The sequence below is a fragment of the Urtica dioica genome, chromosome 9, assembly GCF_054948205.1.
Source record: "Urtica dioica subsp. dioica isolate 48M chromosome 9, U.dioica_male_clone48M_v1_H2, whole genome shotgun sequence".
Lineage (NCBI taxonomy): Eukaryota > Viridiplantae > Streptophyta > Magnoliopsida > Rosales > Urticaceae > Urtica > Urtica dioica.
This window is the reverse complement of record NC_142764.1, coordinates 22789055-22816887: the sequence shown is the minus strand read 5'-3', so window position 1 is coordinate 22816887 and position 27833 is coordinate 22789055. Positions and strand designations below refer to the sequence as shown.

The 27833-nt window shown below is 34.1% G+C and overlaps 2 protein-coding genes across 4 annotated transcripts; both read left to right on the top strand.

Annotated features, from left to right (window-relative positions):
* The first annotated feature begins 1435 nt into the window (after window positions 1-1435).
* On the top strand, window positions 1436-16321 carry LOC149385887 (LRR receptor-like serine/threonine-protein kinase IOS1). 3 transcript variants are annotated; one of them, XM_089626461.1, is made up of 13 exons: window positions 1436-1583; window positions 1668-2208; window positions 4355-4836; window positions 4923-5061; window positions 5144-5215; window positions 5322-5393; window positions 5465-5545; window positions 5710-5873; window positions 5959-6191; window positions 6280-6406; window positions 6512-6574; window positions 6700-6892; window positions 15772-16321. In XM_089626461.1, exons 1-13 carry the CDS (start codon window positions 1481-1483, stop codon window positions 16193-16195), a joined length of 2694 nt encoding a protein of 897 aa, XP_089482587.1. In that variant the 5' UTR covers window positions 1436-1480; the 3' UTR covers window positions 16196-16321. The 3 variants fall into 3 exon arrangements, with proteins under 3 accessions (XP_089482587.1, XP_089482586.1, XP_089482588.1); XM_089626460.1 differs by lacking the exon at window positions 15772-16321 and adding an exon at window positions 8711-9279; XM_089626462.1 differs by lacking the exon at window positions 15772-16321 and adding an exon at window positions 8736-8906.
* A 5022-nt stretch (window positions 16322-21343) lies between these two features.
* Window positions 21344-27307, top strand: LOC149385886 (LRR receptor-like serine/threonine-protein kinase IOS1). The gene is made up of 13 exons (XM_089626942.1): window positions 21344-21504; window positions 21586-22126; window positions 23187-23668; window positions 23746-23884; window positions 23982-24053; window positions 24147-24218; window positions 24287-24367; window positions 24746-24906; window positions 25572-25813; window positions 25912-26038; window positions 26136-26195; window positions 26297-26489; window positions 26850-27307. Exons 1-13 carry the CDS (start codon window positions 21402-21404, stop codon window positions 27256-27258), a joined length of 2682 nt encoding a protein of 893 aa, XP_089483068.1. The 5' UTR covers window positions 21344-21401; the 3' UTR covers window positions 27259-27307.
* The last annotated feature ends 526 nt before the right edge of the window (window positions 27308-27833 follow it).

Sequence of the window (27833 nt, the reverse complement as noted above, 5' to 3'; positions counted from 1 at the left end):
ATTTTAAAAATTTTACTAAAGAAAAAGTCAATAAAGCGGTTAACGCATGCATATGATGAGTCTTTAAAAATATATATACGAGTCTTCATAAATAATATTGAAAGTAAAAAAACAACATATGTACCAGAATCCAAAAACAGCTAGTGGATCAGAACTCCAGGCAGCTTCTACGAAAATAACAAGAACATAAACTAGTTTATACATTCTGATAAAATAAAAATAAAAATAAAAAAACTAGATAATACATTGAAAGAGTATATAAAAAGAAGAAATACATAAAACATGGGGGTATTTGTGGTAATCGTACAATAATACATGGAATCTTTTCACACATTAGTTACGCTTGTCGTATCTAGCTACAGAAAGTTAGAAGGATGTGAGCGTACGGTGAGCGTATTATTAGTAGTCAGAAAGTTTTTTTTTGTTTTTTTTATACGTCCGGAGATTATAAATTATGCAAACAGAAAAATAAGTAAAACCCTGTCCCTACTAAGAAAAACTAGATTGATGAAAGAAAAACATATTGTATTTTCCAAATCACCCAACATTATCAGTCACTTTCCCCGCAAATATAATAACTTCAATTTATAGTGTATCCACATGATAATTATAAATAAAAAAAAAAAAAAAAAAACCAAGTTGACCACCATACAAGATAAAATAAACAAGGGAAAATGACACATATATACATTGTGTTCTAGTGAAATATCGAATTTAACTTTTGGTTGTAAAAAATGTCGAGATCATACCATTTATTTAACTAAAATGACGAAATTATACCCTGAAATAGACAACAGTGCCACACATCTTCTTTTTATTGACTTTTTATTGACGTTGACTATAATATTTATATGTAAACACCAATTATCTTTATTCATTCGCGTCATATATGTAATTTATTTAAAAAGGAAAAAATAAACAACAGTCTCTTAATCGTGAAGAACGTAAAAAGAGGCAAAATGGTAAAAATCGACAGTTGATAGTCATCAAAATTACAGATTCGAACAGAGAACCCTGATTCAGAGTTGCAATTCGAACACAGAATGAAGTCATCTTTTGAGAGATATGAATTTTATTATTTAATTTCAATTTAAGGCTATTTTTATTTCAAAATTAGAAATTTGAAAGTTAAGATACTGTTTTGGATTTGATTATGTTTTTCTTATATAAGAGTTAATATCAATTAAAGGGAGATTTGTGACACTATTATCCATTTCAGGGTATAATTTCGTCATTTTAGTTAAACAGAAGGTATGATCTAAACATTTTTTTAAAACAAAAGGTTAAAGTCGACATTTCACTAAAATACAAATACAGGATATAAATGTGTTATTTTCCCAATAAACAATTTTCTTTCGTAAAAGAGTTAGTTGGGAAATAAAAATTATATATCACTAAACAATATAGCTATATGAAAACGAAAATAATCAAAGCTCTGTCATTAAGCTTATCAATCAGAGTTCTCATCTCAACCTCAGAAATGTGTTCTGCCAAAAATATGTTCAAGCATTTACGCATTGCTATACTATTTCTTATAATCTATGAAAGACTTGTATTGGTTGCTCTTTCCCAAGACCAATCAGGTACCTAGTTATTTATTTCATTTTCCACCAAGAAATTTTGATTGATCTTAACAGATTTATTTTGGTTTTTTCATTCCGATCCAGGATTTATTAGCATAGATTGTGGGTTGCCGGAAAATTCAACATACACAGAAGCGGAAACCAAACTAAGTTACGTGTCAGACGTGACATTTGTGAGCGGCGGCGAGAGCAAAGTGATATCGCCGGAGTACAGAGCCAACAGACCACAGCAAGTAGTGACGCTTAGAAGCTTCCCCGAAGGAACCCGAAACTGTTACACCACAAACACCAGAAAGGGAACCCTATACTTGATCAGAGCCACGTTCTTGTACGGAGACTATGACGCCAAAAAGTCTCCTCCAAAGTTTGATTTACACATCGGACCATACTTTTGGGACACCGTTGAGTTCGTTGACTCAGCGACTCCTGAGGTGAAGGAGGCCATACATTCGCCGGCTCGGGACTATGTTCGTGTTTGTGTAGTCAACACTGAATTTGGGACTCCTTTTATGTCCACGCTTGAGCTCCGACCCCTAAAGAACAGAACATACCAGTATAAACCAAACGAGTTGCTGCGGCTCTTTGTTCGATATGATGTTGGTTCAATTACCAATGAATCATACAGGTGATTTTTTTTTTAAGCAATCTTACAGGTGATTAGTTATTTATCAATTCGTAGAGGTCTTACTAATTACTATTGAATTTCTATAGTTGGGTATGGATATCTTTAGAACCTCCTAGTTTATTTGTGAACCTTGGATTGACCAAAAATTGAGGGATACGAGGGAAATTACACGGAAAATAGTTATCAATAAAGGTTAAATTCCATTTTCGATTTAAAACGGTCAAATATTAAATACTTCAAATTTTGGTTACATGGGGTCTACTTTTGTGTCATTTCCCTATATCCCTCTCTGTGCTTACCTCATATTTTCCATTACTTCAAGCATAACATAAAATTCTAATTTTTGCTCCCGTTTTCTCTTTCATTTACATGTTCCTTAAAAAAATTAACTTTTTTTTTTTTTTTTTTTGCAAATTTTCGGGTGTTAAACAATGTTTTCTTTAAGATTATTTGTAGAAATTACAAATTTTTTTCGATTTGTTGTTTTCCATATTTCGGAAAAATAATTTAGTAATTATTAGACCTCGTGTACAACAGGAAAACTAAACATTCGAACCTTTGTGTAAACATTTGAAAGTAAAGGTAGTGAAGCAAAATAGTAAACTTAAGTTTGGATATTTACAAAATAACTATTTTTTAATTTTTTTAAATATTTACTAAGCTAAAAGTTTAACAATGTTTTCTTTAAGATTATTTGTAGAAATTACAAACTGTATCGACTTTTTTTTCGATTTGTTGTTTTCCATATTTCGGAAAAATAATTTAGTAATTATTAGACCTCGTGTACAACAGGAAAACTAAACATTCGAACCTTTCTGTAAACATTTGAAGTAAAGGTAGTGAAGCAAAATAGTAAACTTAAGTTTGGATATTTACAAAATAACTATTTTTTAATTTTTTTTAAATATTTACTAAGCTAAAAGTTAATTTGAGACGACTAAAATATCTTCTATTAAATTTTGAAAAATAAAATAAAAGCCAATAAAATCTAATTAGTTTTCAAACATAAAGAAACCATGCATACAATATTTAATAAAAATATACTAAAAAAGGAACTCAAAATTCAGAGATAATTACAACAACTAAATAATCATAATCAGAGTACATTTTAAAACAAGATAAGACTCCTTTTTGTAAACAAACCAATAATCACACCCAGTGACATTATTTATAAGCAAAACAATTGCATTTGAGCAAACAAACAAACTCGTATAAGTTATAACATAAAAGCAAACAATTAAACACGCAATTTTTTTTTTATATATTTTTAATATAAAAAAAACCGTGTCATTTTTTTTTCGATTAGCAAGTACTATTTTTTTTTCTTTCAAATATGAAACACACTTTAAAATATGAAACTTGTTATTTCTTTAATAAAAACTGTGTAGAAAAGAGTCAAATTAATCATTAATATTAAATAGTCTCTAAGTAAAGAATAATTTAAATAATACAGAAAAAGAAAAACCGGCTAAAAAGTGAAAATAGGGGACTATTTAAATAAAATGAAACATTAGCTATTTTTTAAAATTCAAACGGTTTCAATAGTGGCCTATATTGAATAATCTCTCATATATTAAAACATAGAAAATACAAGAACTAGTTACTAAACACGGACCAAAAGAGAATTATGTCGAGCAGATAGTATAAACAACGGAGGCAAGGACTATGAACTTTTGAGAATTAATATTTTTACCTCTAGTTTTATCGGTTTTTATAATTTCAACATAAAGTTACATGATTTTTTTTTTCATATATGACCCCACAATAACGGGTTTTTTTTTTTTTTTCTTAAGCACCTCTTACAAAAAATAAGAATAATTTATTTTTATCAAAATTTCCCTGACGGTAATTATGGCTAGGGATGAGTTTGGGTCTGGGTAAATTTCAAGATAACCCATGAGTTTTTTTTTACCCAATTAATATTGTATTTTAAAGAGTAAATAAATCAATCTTAAAAAATATACTAAAATTATTAAAAGCGTACCTTTAAACTTGGTTAGGATTGATAAATATAGTAAAGTACCTTATTCATACTCGTATTATTTTTAATGAGTAATACTTTGACCTTAACCAAAACGGATAGAGTCTTGCAGGTATGTCTTATCCTCTTGATACATATTTGCATATATATGAATATTGTACGTAGGTACCCATATGATATGTCGGATCGTCTCTGGAGTTCGTATTCTGAGTCCCATTGGAAAGGTTTATCTACATCCGAAACTGTGCTCCCTAACCGCGACGATTATGAATTTCTACCGCCGAGTATCGTGATGAACACTGCGGTGATACCTGCAAATACAAGCGCTCCTTTAGTGTTTAAATTTGAGTCTGGAGGTGTAAACAACGCATTTTATGTCTTTCTGCACTGTGCCGAAATCCAGCGGCTCGGACCCAACGAGTCTCGAGCTTTTACCGTCAGCGTCAATGGAGAGCTTTTGCGCGACCCTCACAGCCCAGATTACCTGCTCACGAAAACCCTCTGGTTTTCGGAGCCCTTAACAGGCGAATTGAGCTACGTTCTTACACTCGATAGGCTCGAGAATTCGACTCTTCCTCCGATTATGAACGCGTTTGAAATTTACGATCTGGCCTACATTTCTATGCAAGAGACCGATGAAGACGACGGTATATATTTGTATATTCATATGCACGATGATCAATTACTGTTTTTTTTTTGTCATAATGACTGACATCTCTATATGTAATTTTAGTTGAGGCGATTGGGAATGTAAAATTGGTTTATGGAGTAAAAAGAAACTGGGACGGAGATCCTTGTCTACCGGTGAAGTACTCGTGGGCGGGTTTGAAGTGTAGCGTTAATGAGTTAGCCTCATCAAGAATCACTTCTCTGTAACTTTGCTAATTTCCTTAGTCTGTTTACCTAATTTATTAATCTCTATACAACTAATATCTCTTAATCCTTATTCACCAGAGACTTATCTTCAAGTGCACTGACTGGTGAAATTTCGTTATCCATAGGCGATCTTAATTTGTTGGAATCCTTGTGAGTAATTAAAACTGTTAACCATATCTTTGGTGAATTTTGTAATTACTTATTCTAAGCATGACTATTAGATAATATGGATCTGTTTATTTATTTATATGTACAGGGATTTGTCAAACAATGATTTAACAGGACCAGTGCCTCAGTTCTTGACCCAGTTACCAAATCTGAGAGTGCTGTGAGTCAGTTAACGATATAATTATTTTATCTCTACCATTCAAGTTTTAAGAGGTCATTTTTTGTGCACAGAAATTTAAGGAAAAACAACCTCTCGGGCATACTTCCGAATGCACTCTTCCAAAGATGGAAAAATGGTTCACTGTCATTAAGGTCTCTCTCTCTCTCTCTCTCTCTCTCTCTCTCTCTCTCTCTCTCTCTCTCTCTCTCTCTCTCTCTCTCTCTCTCTCCCCACAATAGAAGTTTTTTTTTATCTATTAAAACAGATTCTAAACATATATTTGTTCTTAGTACATTACGAATTCTCCTGCTCACAGCATTGAAGAAAATGAGCACCTGTGTTCCGTGTCGCCGTGCGAGCAAAAAAAGAAGAAGAACAGCAACGCCGTGCTTCCGATAGCTCTATCGGTCTGTGGATCGGTCCTCTTACTGGCATTAGCAGCGGCTATTTTCATATTTATTAAAAAGAAAAAGAAACAAGGTATATGTTCGAAATGAAATCTGTGTGTTTAATTGCAGGTGTACACGTACTAAACATTAGACCAGTATATCTATTTATGTCGCAGTTCTGCGGAAAACCAAAACAAACACGGAAAGAGAATCGTTGGACACCAAAAAGAGGCAGTTCACATACGCTGAGATCATAAAGATGACGAATAACTTCGAGAAAGTTTTGGGGAGAGGCGGGTTCGGAACAGTCTATCATGGAATTTTAGTGGACGGCACCGAAGTTGCTGTGAAGTTGAGCCATCCTGCGGCGGAGGAGAGTACGATACAGTTTCAACTGTTTCAGGCTGAGGTACCACTCTTTTTTGTCATTTTTATTTGTTAATTCGGTTTCGTTTATATGTTTATTGACAAGATTATTATATTTGACTTTGGTTCAGGTTAAGCTTCTTTTGACGGTTTACCATGGAAATTTGACGAGCCTTGTTGGATATTGCAACCAAGGAATCAACAGAGCTCTTATCTACGAGTACATGGCCAATGGAGATTTGGAATCACATCTTTCAGGTTTTATTTGCAGTTATTGTATCTTCATTTTCTTCTTTGAACTTGTTTAATTACTATCTTTATTTCTGCGTCTCATTCTTTTGTTCTTTATTTTTTTCTAACTAGGTAAGCAAGACCGGGTCTTGAGTTGGGAAACAAGGGTTCGAATAGCAATTGACTCAGCACAAGGTTAGTGGGTAATCTAGTTATTTTTTTTTCAATTTCCACTCCAAGAATTAATCTATAGACAATTTGCTTATTTAATTTTTTTTTTAATTGATCAAATTTTCTTATTTGAATTTTATAAAATGTAGGGTTGGAGTATCTTCATAGCGGGTGTAAGCCACCTATAATTCACAGAGATATAAAGACTGCAAACATTTTGATCTCCGATAATTACGGAGCAAAACTTGCCGATTTCGGGTTGTCCAAGTTCTTCCAAACCGAAGACGGAACTCATGTATCAACAATGCATATAGCTGGAACCCGTGGATATCTTGACCCTGAGTAAGTTTTTTCACACACGTCACTTTTTCTCTCAAGTCTAACAAAGCAAAAGTCTTTCCTATCTCTCTCTTAGTATTTCGATTTTCAAAACTAAGAGCGGATTAAGTATAATAGCCCAAATCATTTTTAATTTTAAGAGAATGATCTATTTATTTAGTAAAATGACCACCTCAAGGTACAACATATCAGTATTCTCATAATACACAAACAATAAATATTCTAAAAGTTTTGAGAAACAAATCGATATCTAAATCCTTAAATAACTCTACGCCCGATATTTTCACCGCCGTGTGAATCTCATCAACGACCGATTTTCTTGCCTCTAACGGCCAACGTTCTCGCCTCCGACACTTGACATTGATAACCACAAATCATCAAAGAACATAGTATTGTTAATAATACTTAGCGTATTTGCATAAAATGGTTATTAGTATTTATTACCTTTGGCAGATAATAGTATTTAATGCGTTGGCTAAAATTTACCATTAAATTAAGGGTTAATAAGACTTACTATAAAAATTAATAGCATTAATCATCACCAAACATAGTTTGATTAATAGTATTACTTTATATGCATTTGATGGTTAATAATATTTACCATTAGCAAAATTAAGAATAGACTAAATTTGACAGTTTACAATATTTTTATTATAAGCATACAATGGTTAATAATATTTATCATTCACGAAGAAAGTGTTGTCGCTGAAATTTAAATAACAATTAAAGACTTCTGGCGGTTTGACCCAAAGCTGGACCAAGTGTCGCACTTAAGACGGGTATGCGGGACTCAAAAATCATGAGTGCCGCTCCTCTAGTTCAAGAACGTTCTTCGTTCGTTGCGCAGATATGAGAATAAGAAGAAAAATAAAAGAACTAGAAGAGTGCAAAGGCGGTGCCTCTGGCACGCGCTCCGACACTCAATATTAGTCTGTTTGTTATGAGTGAGGTGGGGCTACCAATATTCTTTGAGAGTATTTTAGGAGATTTGCACGCTCCTTACGAAGAACATGCATCGTGGTGCCAAGCACGACGCGTTAGTGAGCGCAGTGGCTCATTTTTTTCCATTTTCGTAATGGGCTTTTGCTGGAATCGGACTTTTTCATTGGCCTAACTAGGGCCTCGGTATGAAATTCCTCGCAAGTCGTGAGCAATTTAATATCTCCGATTTTCAGAAAACGACCGACAAGAATTACAAAATTCATGAAACTCATTCTAAATTTGATTCTATGAACTAAATTGTAAAAATACATCCTTTGAAGTAAACGAGGAATGATGAAAAAACAAAGATAAACAATGGAACAACGTAGAAGTGAGTAAACATTGAGATGATTAGGTCACATACTCAACCAAACATCACATAAGATCTTAGCAACAAAAATTATTAAGAATCCAAATCTTTTAATTTCAAATTTATGGAGGAAGTCAGCTTATGAATTTCTACGATTCCGACTCTCCGATAATAGATTGGATAATTTGGGAAGATAAAATAAGATTGACTGTTTATTTTATCAATATAGCTTTAATTTTAACTCCACCAATCACTCACAAATCTCAATATGTAACCCATAAATTTATGTCAGCGATTCTTTTTTACTGTTTTTTTTTATATAGAAAATTTCAGTTCGTTACGAAGTTTCCTAAATTATATTGGAGGGATTTTTAATTGACTAGAATAGGGGGGGTCTCGTAACCAATTAAATTCCAGCACTCGTCACTAATATATCATCAACGCTACCCAACACTACATATTTATTGTATAAATATTCATCTGTAAATCGTGGACAATTATTGATTTGCTTTTATCCGTTGCCTGGCTAGTATGACAAGTGGACAGTTAAACCAGAAAAACGACGTGTATAGCTTCGGAGTGGTTCTGCTACGGATAATCACAGGAAGACCCGTCATAGAAATTGTTAAAGACGACAGCACTCACTTGAGTCAATGGGTAAGTTCTTTATTGAAAAAAAACGGGAACATAAATGACATAGTTGATCCAATGCTAAGAGGAGATTTCGAGATAAAATCGGCATCAAAATTTGTTGAGACAGCAATGTCTTGCCTGCCTTTGAGTAGTAGTGGTATTGAAAGGCCAAGCATGAGCCGAGTAGTGACCGAACTAAGGGAGTGTTTGGCATTGGAGCTTGCACGGGCCCAAGAGAGCTTCATAACCGAGTCCTCGAACTCAAAGTCTGATTTTCTGAACTCCACTACGGTTTCCGAGTGTCCACCTTTGGCCCGCTAATTCATAGACTTTTCACTCTTATTTCATGCACTGTTGTAGTTACTGGTTCGATTGCAATACCCAACTCCCGATCCTATAGTGTCATTTGATATCCATGAAACATGCCTTTGTATTTTTTGTGGAATCAATTTGTGGTTTTCTTCTTTCAAATATGTGATTTTTTTGCTTACAATTCTCTCCTACTGTCTAGGATGCTGAAAGCTCAATTAACGACTAAAAGTTCCTTCCATCAACTATGACTTCGTAAAATATAAATAACCAACATTTCTCATTAGATAATTTGGGAAGATTGCCGAAATAGTATTTTTAAGTGTACCATTTCTAATATAGTGATTTATTTTTTAAATTTATCAAAAAAAAGTTATATCAACACAAATATTTGAAATTAATTGATGAGCAAAATAGCTAAAATTTCATTTTTTTAGCAAAATAGCCAAAGTTACACCGTCAATTTTAACAAAAAATTAGAAAAATAGTCAACTAAAACGTTTGATATTGCTAAATAGTCAAAGTTTGATAAATATTAGGTAAATAGCCATAAATGATGACGTGTCTTAATATGACAATAGCTATTTACTTGATATTTACGTTTATAAATATATAAAAATGGTTATTTACCTAATATTTACCAAACCTTGGCTATTTAGCAATTCTCAATGTTTAAGTTGGTTATTTTGCTAAATTATTCAAAAAATTTATTAATAATGTCAAAATAATTATTAAAACCTAATACTTGCACATTATATTATTTACTAGTTTGTTATTGACATGACCTATTAAATTTAAAAGTGGTATTGATTTTAATTGTCGACCTTAGTCTGTACGATTCAATTCATTTAACACAAAAAGTGGTATCGAAGCAAATTTCTCCCTGATCAGATCTAACATTAGGGAACTCGGATTCTCTTTATAGTTCTATCTTCAAAACTCTTGTTTGTATTGCTTCTGGATTATGGAATTATGAATTAATCTTGAGGCACCTATTGTTGAATCCTAACTTTTCAATTTCATCATCGAAGCTCTTGATTGGGTCTTCCTCTCTATTTTCGACATATGCATTTGTTGTTGCTCAAACTAGGAAGCATCACCAATAATGCAAGTATTCCATATATATTTATTTGCCTAAATATTATGGTGTGCTTCTTGTTTCTCAACCACTTTCTGGCGACGTCTATGCCTTGTGGAGCTAGCTAGGCAATAAAGATTGCAATATCCGCGAAGAACAAAATGGGCTTCATGCATCAATTATTATGTCCCAAAACCACATTGTGCAATTGAGGTATCAATCAATCACTGGTTTTCAATAGCGGTATTGTATTCTCCTGGTTACTAGTTTCTTTCTCAAAGAGATGTGCGAAGACTTTGATTTACGAAAAGTCAGGTTATTAAGCTCAGAATGATCTAAGATATATGTTTCGGAAATCCTAAGTCTATCTCAAAACTATATGGGAAGAGTCGAGTAACCGAAAACCGGGTTCGAACGTAGTTGTTGCACTTGTTGAGGAGTGAAAAAAAACTCTACGACTTTTGGATAGCTTTATTGCGTCCATGTGCATCTTTTTTTGTGACTCATGGGTGACTGCGCCTCATGGAAAGCTTCGGCCACTATAATAAGCTTAAGAAAAACATATGAGACAAAGTGTAAGAAGAAAAAACAAGAACAAAAGAAAAAAAAAAGAAAAGAAAAAAAAAGTTCACTGTATTAAAAGCACAACTCTTGTTTGATACGCGTATTTGAAAAGAAAGTGACAATGTAGAGGGAATCGTCATCGTTGGAACAAATTCTAATACCATCTCGAACGTTAATAATGATAATACAAAATTTGAAATAATGAAGTCGTCCACTATAGGTAATTATTTATATATATATATACAATAATTTTTCAGAACTTTACAGACAAAAAGCATTGTATCATTTGTCCTAATTACAAAAAACACGGGAGGTCTTGCAAGTAATCATATAATATTACAGTGCAAATAATGGGCTGAATCATTTTACTAATTAGACTTTTCCAAGAAAAAGGGCTTACCTATTTTACAGTATAAAACCAAGGATCGCCTTACCGTTACCGTTACCGTACCGGGGCCCCAATTTTAGGGGGATACCGCTTACCGAAGAGGAAACCGAAGGGGATTCAGGAAAAAAAAAAGAAACCGATACCGGTAGAAACTCGTTTACCGGTAGGAACCCGGCAAAAAATGTAGGAACCCGAGGGGGATTCAGACAAATATTTTACAATAATAAAAATAGTTTTCATAGTTCATACTTCATACTTCAAACAAAGGTTCATACCAAACATAAACTGAGTTCTTAAACATAAAATACCATAAGTAGAGTATAAAATTATTACAACACGTACGATAAAACACACTAATTATCACAACTAATCTCGAAATTAATTAAAATTCAACAATATCATCGCAATAATCATCAATTCATAAGTACAAATTGAAAAAAAAAATCATAAAAAATGAAAAACTCGGATGATACCTCGGGTTCCCCGGGATCTGGACAAAAATGGCTTCAGCCGAGAGGGATCCGGCGGGTTCGATCGGGATTCGACCGGGTTTGGTTCACGGGACCGGTTTATGCAAGACCCGTCCCGGTCCCCTCCGGTTCAGGGGATCCCGACCGGAACCCGGTCGGAACCCGCGAGATTGCGAACCTTGTATAAAACTGCCTTTATTTATTGCGGTTTCTGGTCAACATATGTTGATCTATCATTGTCTATAGTCTTGTCAAAGTAGCAGGTAGCTTTTATTATATCTTTCTTCACCATACATTTGCGGTTTCCGACCTAGGATGACGCATTCAAATTTTAATCATATAGAATATGTAAAAAAAATATAATAAAGTTTTGTAAGGACCAAGGTTCGCAATCCCGCGGGTTCCGTACGGGTTCCGGTCGGGATCCCCTGAACCGGAGGGGACCGGGACGGAACGCACATAAACCGGTCCCGTGAACCAAACCCGGTCGAATCCCGGGTAAACCGGGCGGATCCCCCCAGACCGGGTCTCGTTTTGGTTATAAATAATTTGCCCCTAATTCGCGAAACCCTTATCTCCCGAGGAACAAATTTGCGCGTCCCGTCCCGACCGGATCCCGTCGACTCTCTTCGTGTTTTGCTCAAATCCCGGCCAAATCCCGTGAAACCCTTCGAGTCCGTCCTTCGTCCCGCCGGATCCCGTCCTGGAGAGGCCGATTTTGTCCAAATCCCGGGGAACCGAGAGGTACCACCCGAGTTCTTCAACTTTTGGGAATTTTTTTCAATTTTTAGTTATGAATTGTTGATTATTGTGATTATTGTCATGATGAAGTTGAAATTATTGATTATTGGCATGATGAAGTTGAAATAATAGTGTTGATTACAATTAATTTGATGATTATTGTTATGGTTATGTAGATGATTATTGTGGTGGTTATTATGTTGATTTTTGTTATATGATTATGAATTTATGATTAGTGTAAAGTTAATTTGAGGTATGGCGTCCGACCCGACATACAAGTAGTAATGAAATAGATATATTGACTTCAGAATTTGGAGGGTTCTCTATTACACCCGACGGCTCCGAGATTGGTTATCCACAGTTCCCGGCGTCATACGACCCTTACGAGAATCAATCTTACTCATCCTACACTTATGTCCCCATCCCTGTCCCTGTCCCCGTCCCCGTAATACCCGTGATCGCAGTGGAAGACACACATGAGTCCTACAATGGGTACGGTCAAACCCCTTTCACACGTTGGGAGGACGGTTGTCCTCCGTACTCGCGTCCTATTAGTCTTAGTCAGGAGACCTACGATTATCACTTTCGTACGTGGTTCAACACATATTCTAGTTCCATGACGTGGTACCAGTATAACATGATGGTGGATGATCAACCACGTCGCAGATCTAGGCGGCGCAGATTTCAACCCCCGAGGCACTCCACTTATAATTAGTGTGTTTTATCGTACGTGTTGTAATAATTTTATACTCTACTTATGGTATTTTATGTTTAAGAACTCAGTTTATGTTTGGTATGAACCTTTGTTTGAAGTATGAAGCATGAACTATGAAAACTATTTTTATTATTGTAAAATATTTGTCTGAATCCCCCTCGGGTTCCTACATTTTTTGCCGGGTTCCTACCGGTAAACGGGTTCCTACCGGTATCGGTTTCCTTTTTTTTTCCTGAATCCCCCTCGATTTCCTCTCCGGTAAGCGGTATCCCCCTAAAATTGGGGCCCCGGTACGGTAACGGTAACGGTAAGGCGATCCTTGGTAAGGACTTCCTACTAGAATCCAAAAACAGCTAGTGGATAAGAACACCAGGCAACTTCTAATATAATAACAAGAACATTAACTAGACATTTACTTAGGACCAATATTTTTTTTTTATAATTATTATTAGTGGTAATAGTACAATAATACATTGAAATTGGCTAATTAATTTTACGAAAATCAAGATTTAAAATTTCAAGCCTACCACACAAAGTTTGTAGGTAATTTGCAAACCGCACCTCTTTAGTAGCGGTTTGCTTAAAACAGGCGGTGTTTCCACAAAACCTCCTGATTTCTGTGGGTTTAATTGTAAATAAGATTGAAAAAAATGGTAAGCTAATTCAGATGGGCTTTAACCCACATTTTGTTTGCAAATTTAGGACAAATACACTTTAATTTAGCTCGAAGCCTATTGGTTTACAATGCCTGCCTTCATAATTTAGTTTTATAATCTATGGACAACTATTTTAATATATTTTTACAGACTTAATAATATAATTATTTATTTAGATCACGTATAAATAATTATTTACTCTAAATAGAAAATATGTTCCTTGTCATTTTTACTAATTTTACCAAATATATTTTTGATAAAGGACTCCCCAAGTGAATATATTGATAAAATCCAAATAGAAAATCTTATTTTACTTACTAGCATAATTATTCTATACACATTTATTAAACACCTGCTTACTTTTGACAACAATAATGTTTTCTTAGAGCAGAATCTTGAACATTATAAAATTAAAGTACAGTAATGCCAAATTATAGCGCATTGCATTCCTTTCTCCTTTATATACACAAGTTTCCAAGGTAAATTTCATATGAACCATTCTAATGATGTACTGTTTGTATTTTTTATTTAATTTTTTGAAAGATACGTACTGATTAATATTTTTAAAACATTTACGGATTGTATTGATCAAGCTTGGTGTTAATGACCAATAATCCGTTACAATAGTCATTGTACTGATGATCAATTTATCAATTTACAATTCATACAGCAATCCTTTATATTATACATTATTTTATATACAGATAAACTTTGAGAAGATGAACAAAATTCAGAGTGTTTAGATCGAGAGAAAATATCTTCTCGTTTTCTGTTTCATTGAAAATGAGTAATGAATCTGTACATCATATTGTTTAAATACATTGGACTGTTGTACAGCCATAGGGTCTGACTTCTAACTAACTCCTAACAGCATAACAAACTCGTCCAACGTGTCACGTGACGTCACCAAAGCCTTGGCCGCTCTTACTCACTGATGACGTGTGTGATACGCTATCTTCTACACTATCATCCCCCCTCAAGCTAAACGGGGACTCGGCGATGTTTAGCTTGTCCCTGAAGCATAGAAACCTCCCAACGGATAGCGTCTTCGTGAGAACATCAGCTGTTTGATCAGCCGTGGGAACATAGCGAATCTCGAGCTGGCGACGGAGAACCATATCACGAACAAAGTGCAGGTCGATCTCTACATGCTTAGTCCGTGCGTGGAACACCGGATTCGCTGTCATCGCAGCAGCGCCAAGGTTATCACACCAGACAATTGGAGCGTGCGAGAGAGGGACACGAAGTTCAGTGAGCAACGAACGAATCCAGGCTAATTCAGCTGCCACATGAGCAAGGGCCCGATACTTAGCTTCAGTGCTGGAGCGTGCGACAACACCCTGTTTGCGTGAGCTCCAAGACACCAGGCATCCAGCCAGAAAGACAACAATTACAAATTTCATCAAACTCATTCTGAATATGATTCTATGAACTAAACTGTAAAAATACATCCTTTGTAGTAAATGAGAAATGATGAAAAAACAGCGATAAACAATGGAACAATGAAGAAGTGAGTAAAAATTGAGATAATTAGGTCACATACTCAACCAAATATCACATAAAAGATCTTAGCAACAAAATTATTAAGAATCCGAACTTTTAATTTCAAATTTATGAAGGAAAGAGACGATTCCGGATCAGCTTATGAATATTTACGATACTGACTCTCCGATAATATAATTGATAATTTGAGAAGATAATATAAGATTGACTATTTTTATATTAAATGATAATTTAGCTATAATTTTAACTCCACCAATCACTCACAAATCTCTATATGTAACCCATAAATTTATGTCAACTTTTTTTTTTTATATATATATATATATAGAAAATTTCAGTTCGTTACGAACTTTCCTGAATTATATTGGAGGGATTTTTAATTGACTAGAATAGGGGGGTCTAGTAACCAATTAAATTCCAGCACTCGTCACTAATACATCATCAACGCTACCCAACACTACATATTTATTGTATAAATATTCATCTGTAAATCGTGGACAATTATTGATTTGCTTTTATCCGTTGCCTGGCTAGTTTGACAAGTGGACAGTTAAACCAGAAAAACGACGTGTATAGCTTCGGAGTGGTTCTGCTACGGATAATCACAGGAAGACCCGTCATAGAAATTGTTAAAGACGACAACACTCACTTGAGTCAATGGGTAAGTTCTTTAATGAAAAAAAACGGGAACATAAATGACATAGTTGATCCAATGCTAAGAGGAGATTTCGAGATAAACTCGGCATCAAAATTTGTTGAGATAGCAATGTCTTGCCTGCCTTTGAGTAGTAGTGGTATTGAAAGGCCAAGCATGAGCCGAGTAGTGACCGAACTAAGGGAGTGTCTGGCATTGGAGCTTGCAAGGGCCCAAGAGAGCTTCATAACCGAGTCCTCGAACTCAAAGTCTGATTTTCTGAACTCCACTACGGTTTCCGAGAGTCAACCCAAAGCCCGCTAATTCAGACTTTTCACTCTTATTTCATGCACTGTTGTAGTTACTGGTTCGATTGCAATACCCAACTCCCGATCCTATAGTGTCATTTGATATCCAAGAAACATGCCTTTGTATTTTTTGTGGAATCAATTTGTGGTTTTCTTCTTTCAAATATGTGATTTTTTTGCTTACAATTCTCTCCTACTGTCTAGGATGCTGAAAGCTCAATTAACGACTAAAAGTTCCTTCCATCAACTATGACTTCGTAAAATATAAATAACCAGCATTTCTCATTAGATAATTTGGGAAGATTGCCGAAATAGTATTTTTAAGTGTACCATTTCTAATGTAGTAATTTATTTTTTAAATTTAAAAAAAAAAAAATTATAGCAACAAAAATATTTGAAATTAATCGATTAGCAAAATAGCTAAAATTTCATTTTTTAGCAAAATAGTCAAAGTTACGTTGTCAATTTTTTTTTAACATAGTTATTATATTTTTATGATTTATACAAGAATTAATCACTTTCAAAAAATTTAACAATAATGTCAAAATAATTATTAAAACCGAATAATTGCACATAATAGTAGTTAGTAGTTTGTTACTGACTTGACGTATTAAATTTAAAAGTGGTTGATTTTAATTGTCCACCTTAGTCTGTACGATTCAATTCATTTAACTAAAAAAGAAGTACTCATTTTTCTCGCCTTTGAGTCTCCACGTGGTATCGAAGCAAATTTCTCCCTAATCAGATCTAACATTAGCGAACTCGGATTCTCTTTATATTTCCATCTTCAAAACTCTGATTGTGTTGCTTCTGGATTATGGAATTATGAATTAATCTTGGTGCACCTATTGTTGAATCCTAGCTTTTCAATTTCATCATCGAGGCTCTCGATTGCGTCTTCCTCTCTATTTTCGACATATGCATTTGTTGTTGCTCGAACTAGGAAGCATCGCCGATAATGCAAGTATTCCATATTTAGTTATTTGCCTAAATATTATGGTGTGCTTCTTGTTTATCAACCATTTTCTGGCGACGTCTATGCCTTGTGGAGCTAGCTAGGCAATAAAGATTGCAATATCCGCGAAGAACAAAATGGGCTTCATGGACAGGGTCGGCCCAACAAATACTGAGGCCTGAGGCAAAAAAAAAAGCCTTTAATATAATATAACAGAATATTTATATATAGTATTTAACCATAATTTTTAATAAGTTAAAAGAATCTAATAAAACCTCCTTTGGTATTCTATATTTGCAAAATCCACGTCAAAGTCATCATTTTTTTAAAAATGGGCTTACGATATTTTTGAATTTATCTTGCTTAAATAGTAATATTGTCTAGTTACTTTTTTTTGTTGGCATGCATACATATGTTAAAGAGTGTGAAATTAATATATTTTTTGTTTTAATTGTTTTGTATCTACCGAACTATGCCAGAGTGTCAACTGTCAAGCACAACTAATTTTGTTGCTCACATAAAAAACTGATTGGGTCTCTTGTTAGTAAAAAGTAACTAAGTATTCTAAATATATAATTGGGCCTTATGTTTCTTCAATGCCCAAACCAAGTACACTTGTTAACAAAATATATGAGCCTTTTTTTCCTCTGAAAATATGAGGCCCTAGGCAGCTGCCTAACCAACCTAGCGGGTGGGCCGGCCCTGTTCATGCATAAATTATTATGTCCCAAAACTACATTGGGCAATTGAGATATGTGCGAAGACTTCGATTTACGAAGAATCAGGTTATTAAGCTCAGAATGATCTAAGATATGTTTCGAAAAAAAGGCTTGATTAGATTTTTTGAGTCAAAATGTGATCTTCCTAAGTCTATCTCAAAAATATATGGGAAGAGTTGAGTAACCGAAAACCGGGTTCGAACGTAGTTGTTGCACTTGTTGAGGAGTGAAAAACTCTACGACTTTTGGATAGCTTTATTGCGTACACGGGCATCTTTTTTGTGACTCATGCGTGACTCCGCCTCATGGGAAGCTTTGGTGCGCCTCATGAGTGGCTTTGAATTTTTTCATTTCGAGACCAAGGGTCTTTGATGAAAATACTATGGGACTTCCTTGTACTAGGGTTTTCCCTTCAATCGTGTGTGACTCGTGCCTGTTTGGATTGTTTGTTGTCCACATTCTTTGCCTCAGAGCGGGATGATCCCAAGAGGCCTTGTGTCCCGCCAGGTGACGCGAAGCACAAGAACGTATTACAAATTTACATCAGTTTCAACTAAAGTTATTCTATGATATCATTGATATGTGATTGAATGATGGCTTTATTGAGATAAACAGTAAATTGGTTCTTTGTCTGGCACGCTGAACTCTAGAAAAAGTCATTTTCTTCTTATATTCATAGAACGCTTATCCAATATGTCAAATTCTATCCTAATGATTTTTCTCTTTTAGAGCTTATGAGACTCGAGCATCAACTTAATGCTTACAATTTGGATGTTAGTTATAGTTCATGGGATTAAAAGGCATTGGTGAAATTTCTAACAAAAAAAAAAAAGATCATATATGAAAACATAGAGTATATATAATTTGGTTTACCGATTTTTGATTTAGCCTTGATTTCACATGTGGCTACCGCTGAAGCTGAAAGAACATTTGTTTGCTATGCATTTTGTGAAAATCAGACTACAACACAAAAGAATTCGAAATGAGTTGAATATTCGTACAAAAGTATGTTTGAGATTATAATTGATACCTATATAAATATAAACTTTGCTTCGTCTTCACGAATATCATCTTCCCAATAGATATTATTGGCGTTGAATCTGAAGAAGAACTTATTGTTTAGATGAAAACGAAGGCTTCGAGTAAGCATATAATATAAAATGCACGCAAAGAATAACGTATTCTTAAAATAAGAATAAGAAAAGAGGATTTAAAAAAAAATTAAAAAAAAAAAGTTTTAAAACGAGGATTTGAACTTGGATAATTTTCGGTCACTATATTATGCTTTAATGAAAACAAAAAAAGAACATATGAGACAAAGTGTAAGAAGAAAAAACAAGAACAAAAGAAAAAAAAAAGGTCACTATATTAAAAGCACAACGCTTGTTTGATACGCGTATTTGAAAAGAAAGTGACAATGTAGATGGAATCGTCATAGTTGGAACAAAGTCTAATACCATTTCGAACGTTAACAATAATAATAATACGAAATTTGAAATAATGAAGTCGTCCACTATAGGTAATTACTTAAATATACAATAATTTTTCAGAACTTTACAGATAAAAAGCACTGTATCACATTTATCCTAATTACAAAAAACACGCGAGGTCTTGCAAGTAATCATACAATATTACAGTGCAAATAATGGGCTGAATCATTTTACTAATTAGACTTTTCCAAGAGGTTTACCTATTTTACGATATAAATTAATATAAAAGTGCCTTTATTGCGGTCAACATATGTTGATATATCATTGTTGATCGCAAGTCTTGTCAAAGTAGCAGGTAGCTTTTATTTTCTTTTCTTCACCATACATTTGCGGGTTCCTACCTAGGATGACGCAATCAAATTTTAATCATATATAATATGTAAAAAAATATAATAAAGTTTTGTAAGGACGTCGTACTAGAATCCAAAAACAGCTAGTGGATAAGAACTCCAGGCAACAACTTCTAATATAATAACAAGAGCATTAACTAGACATTTACTTAGTGGTAATCGTACAATAATACATTGAAATTGGCTAATTAATTTTACAAAAATCAAGATTTACAATGTCACGCTTACCACACAAAGTTTGTAGGTTATTTGCAAACCGCACCTCTTTAGTAGCGGTTTGCTTAAAACAGGCGGTGTTTCCACGAAACTTCCAGATTTTGTGGGTTAAATTGTAAATAAGATTAATAAAATGGTAAACTAATTCAGATGGGCTTTAACCCACATTTTGTTTGCAATTCTGGGGCAAATACACTTTAATTTAGCTCAAAGCCTATTGGTTTACAATGCCTGCCTTCATAATTTATTTTTATAATCTATGGACAACTATTTTAATATATTTTTACATACTTAATAATATAATTATTTATTTAGATCATGTATAAATAATTATTTATTCTAAATAGAAAATATGTTCCTTCTCATTTTTACTAATTTTACCAAATATTTCTTTTGATAAAGGGCTCCTCAAGAGAATATATTGATAAAAGTCAAATATAAAATCTTATTTTACCTACGAGAATAATTATTCTATACACATTTATTAAACACCTGCTTACTTTTTACAACAATAATGTTTTCTTAATTAGAGCGGAATCTAGAACATTATAAATCTTATATACAATTTATACAATCCTTTATTTCATGACCAACACTTATAGCACTTTTGTATCAAATTTGAAAAACAATCTTTCATTATAATTTAACGATCATTTTTTTTTTAGAAATTTGTAACTTACTAGGTCATTTCAAACATTATGTTTGGGATATAGCCAACGTTTGTAAACTTATTAAAAAAATAGCCAAATAGATAATGTGACACTTGAATAAGCTAGCAAATTTTCCATTTTGTCCTTACAGCTATTTTTTTTTCCTACAATGATTCGTCACTTTCTCTCTCATATAGTTTATGAACTCGAAATTGAGTGATTCTAAATCATATGAATTCGTAGCGAGGAGAGCTTTAAAAATAGGCACATTGTATTGGATGAAAAATCATGTCTACTACTGTAGAATTCCACCAGAGTTCACCATTGGTACATTAATTGCCATTAATATATTGTTGAATTTTTAAATTATTTACATTTTCTTTAATTATAACATGTTTCATATAAGGATATTTAAGTCAAATATATAATTATCATGGTCTATTTTCCTAAACGTTTGCAAACGTTGGCTACATTTCAATTTCATAGTTTAGTTTTGATTACAAATCTACAATGCCATTTTTTTTTTATTATTTTAGTTAAAATTCTTGGCTTAAGGAATCGAGAAAATTTTAAAAAGATAAAAGAAAAAAAAATTGTAATATTCACCATCCATATATTTCCTAATCAGTCACTTTCCCGCGAGAATATAATAACTTCCATTTAGTATATTAACATTATATTAAGCGAGCTGATCACCATACAAGATTAAAATAAGAATTTTCTGCGTAATAGGATTAGTTGGGAGATAAAAATCATATATCACTAAACAATATAGCATAAAGGAAAAAAAAAAAAAAAAAACCAAAGCTCTCTCATTAAGCAAATCAATCTCAATCTCAGAAATGTGTTCTACCAAACATATGTTCAAGTATTTACAGATTATGATACTATTTCTTGTAGTCTATGAAAGACTTATATTGGTTGCTCTTTCCCAGGACCAATCAGGTACCTAGTTATCTATTCCGATATGCACTAAGAAATTGAGCTTAATTAACAGATCTGTTTTCTGTTTTTATTCCGGTGCAGGGTTTATTAGCATAGATTGTGGGTTGCCGGAAAATTCAACTTACACAGAGGCAGACACCAAACTAAGTTATGTATCCGACGTGGAATTTGTGAGCGGCGGCGAGGGCAAAGTCGTCTCGCCGGAGTACAAAGTCAACAAACAACGGCATGTACAAACGCTCAGAAGCTTCCCCGAAGGAACCCGAAACTGTTACACCACAAGAACGGTAGAGGGAACCATATACCTGATCAGAGCCACGTTCTTGTACGGAAACTACGACGCCAAAAAGTCCCCTCCGAAGTTTGATCTCCACATCGGACCAAACTATTGGGACACCGTCGAGTTCGTTGACGCGGAGACTCCGGTGGTGAAGGAGGTCATACATTTGCCGGCTCGGGACTATGTTCGTGTCTGCCTAGTCAACACTGAATTGGGGACTCCTTTCATGTCCGCGCTTGAGCTCCGACCCATCAATAATAGGACATACCAGTATCATGCAAACCAGTTGCTGCGGCTTTTTGTTCGATACGATGTTGGTTCAATCACCAATGAATCATACAGGTGATTGCTTATTTATTTCTAGAGGTCTTTAATTAATTTTAAGTTTCTGGTTGTGGTGTGGATTGGGAAAAAATTTCAGGGAAAAAAAAATAAGAGGGGAATTTGTGATGGGAGTCAATTGTTTTATTTTAATTAAAAATGGGTGAAAAATTAAATTTTTCCAAATTTCTTCATGTGAAGGCCACCTTTGTATCATTTGTTTACATAGCTTAGAATTCTAATTTTCGATATAGAATTAATTCCCGCTCTCTCTTTCATTTACATTTTCCTTCATATTCTTTTTTTTCCCTTACATTTTTTTTTATTTTTTTTTATTTTTAAGGGTTTCTAACATATGTAGGGAAAACAAAACATTTATTAAATAGTCTGTAGGCCGGAATTCCTGTATTCGCTCTTTTCCTCTTTGTCTTTTTACATATTCAGGAAAAAAGATTTGAGTAATTATTGTGACTTCATGTACAATGGTGAATTTAACTTTTCGAAAACAATCATGTAAAAATAAAAACAAGAACAGTAAAACGTAAAATTAAAATAGAAAACACAAGAATTAGCAATAATACAGAGGAGAAGAGAATTGTGTCGAGCATATTGTACAAAACCACTGGCGGAGCATATGCCCACCCAAACTTTTTAAAATTAGAATACTTGTCTCTATCAACTTTACAAATTTTAACAAAAATTATATGGTATTTTAATGTATGCCCCTCTGAATACCTTGTTTTTCATACACATCCCATATAAAATTTAAAATAATTTATTTTATCAAATTTTTCTACTCGACTTCAAATCGTAGCTCGTCTACTTGTACAAAATCACGTATATATAAAAATTAGTTACAAGCACACACTATGCTTGGTGAGGCCCAGAATGGGCTATAACCTCCCTCAAGTTTATTTTTTCTTCACTTTTTGAGCGTTTCTATTTTTTTTTAATACTTGTTTATCCTAAATATTTATAAATCAGCCCCTTCTGAACTTTTGTTTGCATATTAACCCCTTATTTTAGATTCCTGGCTTCGCCTCTAGTTACGAGTAATCATTTGAAACAATTGTATGTGTAGGTATCCGTATGATGTTGCGGATCGCATCTGGAATTCATACTCTGAGTCCCAATGGAAAGGTTTATATACTTTCGAAATTGTTAGCCCTGACCCCGACGATTATGACTTTCTACCGCCGAATGTGGTGATGAACTCTGCGGTGACGCCAGCAAATGCGAGCGCTCCTTTGGTGTTTAAATTTGAGTCTGGAAATGTAAATAATCAATTCTATATCTTCCTGCACTGTGCCGAAATCCAGCGGCTCGAACCCAACGAGTCTCGAGCTTTTAATGTCAGCGTCAATGGACAGCTATTGGACGAGCCTCACAGCCCACGTTACCTGCTCTCGAAAGCAATCTGGTTTACGAATTACTTTACAGGTGAAATGAGCTACATTCTTACCCTTGACAGGCTCGAGAATTCGACTCTGCCGCCGATTCTGAACGCGTTTGAGATTTACGATCTGGCGTACATTTCTTCGCAAGAGACTGATGAAAATGACGGTATATATTTATTGCTCTATCAATTACTGTTTTTTTTTTTAACAGAATTCTGACTGAAATCTCTATAATAATTTCAGTCGAGGCGATTGGGAACCTGAAATCGGTTTACGGAGTGAAGAGAAATTGGGACGGAGATCCTTGTCTTCCTGTGAAGTACTTGTGGGCGGGTTTGAAGTGTAGCGTTAATGACTCAGCCCCCTCCAGAATCACTTCTCTGTAACTTCGCTAATTAATTTTCATCAAATAACAAATGTTTGGTCTGTTATAAGCTACTTAATTAATCTCTAATATGATCTCTTAACACGTTCACCAGAGACTTGTCTTCAAGTGCACTGACTGGTGAAATTTCGTTATCCATAGGCGATCTTAATTTGTTGGAGTCCTTGTGAGTACTTAAAATATATATTAACAATATTTTTTTGTGAATTTTTTTAATTACTTTTCTTCGGTAACATTCTATTTATTTAATTGTATACAGGGATTTGTCAAACAATGATTTAACAGGACGAGTGCCTCAATTCTTGACGCAGCTACCAAATCTGAGAGTGTTGTAAGTCGGATAACGATATAAGTATTAAATTCTATCATTAAAGTTTAAGAGGTCATTTTTGTGTACAGAAATTTGAGGAAAAACAACCTCTCGGGCGTACTTCCGGATGCACTCCTCCAAAGATGGAAAAAAGGTTCACTGTCGTTAAGGTATCCATCTACGTCCAATCGAAGTTATTTTATTTTATTTGATCTATTAAAAACATGTTCTACACATATATTTATTTTGGGCAATTAGACCAGTAACTCGATAGTCCATCATTTTTTTTAAAAATAGCCAAAATTTTATTTTGTTAAGAAAATAGTCCACCATGTTAAAGTTTATTAAATTAACTGTTCAATTAATTAAATTAACTATTCAATTAATTTAATTAATTAGAACAGATAATTTAATTAACTTCGGCCTCGTGAGCTATATTTCCAATAAAATGAAACTTGAGCTATATCTTTAAAAAATGTAGAGGATTGACTAGTTGCAATAAATACTTGTATTCGTTTTTCGTAAATTACGAATTCTCTTGCTGACAGCATTGAAGAAAATCAACACCTGTGTTCCGTGTCTCCATGCGCACAAAAAAAGAAGAACAGCAATGCCGTGGTTCCAATAGGTTTATCAGTCTGTGGATCGGTCCTTTTTCTGGCATTAGTGGCGGCTATTTTCTTAGTTATCAAAAAGAAAAAGAACCAAGGTATATACACTAAATATCAGAGTATGTTTGAAATTTGTGTGTAGGCAGTGACGGATTTACATAAGGCTCAGGGGGGTCACATGACCCCACTGAATTTTTATTTTTTTACATTTTTAATCCATTTTTAATTTTTTTTAAATTACCCTAAAATTTTACAAATTAGCCCAATTTGAGATTTTTTTCCAAATTAGCCCCCCTAATTTTTTTTTTCAAATTTGCCCCCGTGGTAAGCTTTTCTGTAGGTACATGTTTGCATAAGTTGAGACAACTAAGAACCATGGGTCGTAATGTCCACCCTCACCCTGAACTTTTAAATATTAAAACTTTATCCCAAAAATATTTCATGTTTTTTATTTTTAGCCTAAAATTTTCATTTATTGTTTCCTGAGTAGTTTTTTTTTTCTTACTATAAATTTTAAAATAATTTTTGTAATCAAATTTGTCCCCCGACTATACTCCATAACGGATATATGGACTGGGTAACTAAGACTATCGGCATTTAAACTCTTGCCCTACTTATAATGATCAATTTTATATCACGAATAATTTCTCAATTTCCAATCACCTGCATAATTAATTATATTCCAACGCATACAAGAGCGTTCTACCATATGTCTCTGGATCAGAAACATGCACAAACATTAGAGTATCTATTTATGTTGTAGCTCAGCGGAAGATGGATACAGAATTGTTGGAGACCAAAATACGTCGGTTCACATTCTCTGATATTGAAAAGATGACGGATAAATTCAAGAAAAAATTGGGGGAAGGAGGGTTTGCAATAGTGTACTATGGTGTTTTAGAGGACGAAACCGAAGTGGCTGTGAAGAGGAGTAATCCATCAGCGCCGAAGAGTACAATACAGTCTGAAGGATCTGAGGAGCAGTATCAACTGTTTCAGGCTGAGGCACACACACACGGAACTTTTTTTTTCATGTTTTTTTTATTATTATTATTTAATTATCCGACTCCAATTTATTTACAAGATTTAACTTCGTTTAACAGTTTAAGCTTCTTTTGACGGTTCACCATCGAAATTTGACGAGCCTTGTTGGCTATTGCAACCAAGGAATCCACAGAGCTCTTATCTACGAGTATATGGAAAATGGAGATTTAGAATCACACCTTTCAGGTTTTATTTTAACTCGTACCTTCTCTGAACTTTATTGCCTCCTTACTATCTTCTCTCTCCGTGTCGCACTTTATGCTCTTTACGTCTTTATAATTAGGTAAGCTCAAGGTCTTGACTTGGGAAGAAAGGCTTCAAATAGCAATTGACTCAGCACAAGGTTAGTGGGACATCTAGTGAAGATTATTATTATTTAAAAACCTATGATAGTCTTAATCTCTTGTCGAATATATTTGTTTATTTGATTTTGGTAATATGTAGGGTTGGAGTATCTTCACAGCGGGTGTACGCCACCTATAATCCACAGAGATATCAAGCCCGCGAACATCTTGATCTCAGACAAGTACAGAGCAAAACTTGCAGATTTCGGGTTTTCCAAGTTCTTCCTGACGGATGATGCAACTCACTTATCAACAAAGCATATCGTTGGAACCCACGGTTATATTGACCCCGAGTAAGTTTTTTTTCCAAATGTCGTCAATCGGCAGATAGTCTTTATCACAAGTAAACAAAGCAAAATTCTCTCTCTCTCTCTCTCTCTCTCTCTCTCTCTCTCTCTCTATCTGTTTTCAAATAGAAGCGATCATAGATAACCTAGAAATGTGTGTCAGCGTTCCTTTTTGTTAAGTACATGTTTAAAATTAAAAAAAAATAGTTCTTCCTCAAAAAAAAAAAAAAAAAAAAAAAAAAAAAAGTTCGGGCTTATGATTGTACAGCTATGCCTATAACCAGTAATTTTTTACTTTCCTATATTTTATTAATTAAATACTAAATAGAAATTTTATTTTTTGTTTTTTTATCCCTTTCTGGCCAGTTTGCTGGCAAACAACGGACAGTTAACCGAGAAAAGCGACGTGTATAGCTTCGGAGTGGTTCTGCTACAAATAATCACAGGACGACCCGTCAAAGGAACTGTTCAAGACAGGGTCCCTCACATAAGTCAATGGGTAAGTTTAATGCTTGAGAATGGCAACGTAAATGACATTATCGATTCAAAGCTAGGAGGTATTTTTGAGATAAACTCAGCGGCGAAATTTGTCGAGATCGCAATGTCTTGCGTGTCTTTGAGTTGTAGTGAAAGGCCAACCATGAGCCGGGTAGTGACTGATTTAAGGGAGTACTGTTCGCCACTGGAGCAAGCTCCGACCGACTTCGTAACCCCGAATTCAGCTGATTTTCAGACCTATACTACGGCTTCCGAGTGTCGACCGTTGGCACAATAATTCGGAGTGGTTTCCGTTTTATTTATGATATTTCTAATTTATTCTTGTTAGTTTTCTTCTTTCCGATTTTAATTATAGGCTTACAATTCTTTCCTAGTGTCTAGGATGCTGAAATCTTCAAAATCAACGACTAATATTAATTTGTGAAACGTAAATCACCAGCAAAATCTCATCGTATAGTTTTTACTAGAGAAGGAAAAAAAAAAACGAAGTAGAAATAATCATATAAGAACATACGCGTTCTAACAAAACACCTTGACTGATTATCCAAAAATGACTACACTAATAGATAAAAGGCTTTATTAATGGCGTCCAAAATTCTCCATTAAAGAGCTTTGATCGTCAGGTGCCACTAAAAAATTATAATGGCGTTTGATTGAAAAGAGCCATTAAATATGTCTACGTGGACTGCCGTGCTGTCAGGGTGTAGGAGAAGGTTTTTTGAGGGAGGTCAACTATTGAGCGTCATTAAAAGTACAAATAATTAGCTGTTTAGCCATCTAAAACACTAGCAATTTGGTTTTAGCCAACCTTTCGTTAATTTTTCGTAAATAGCATTCTTGCTTACGTGGCAG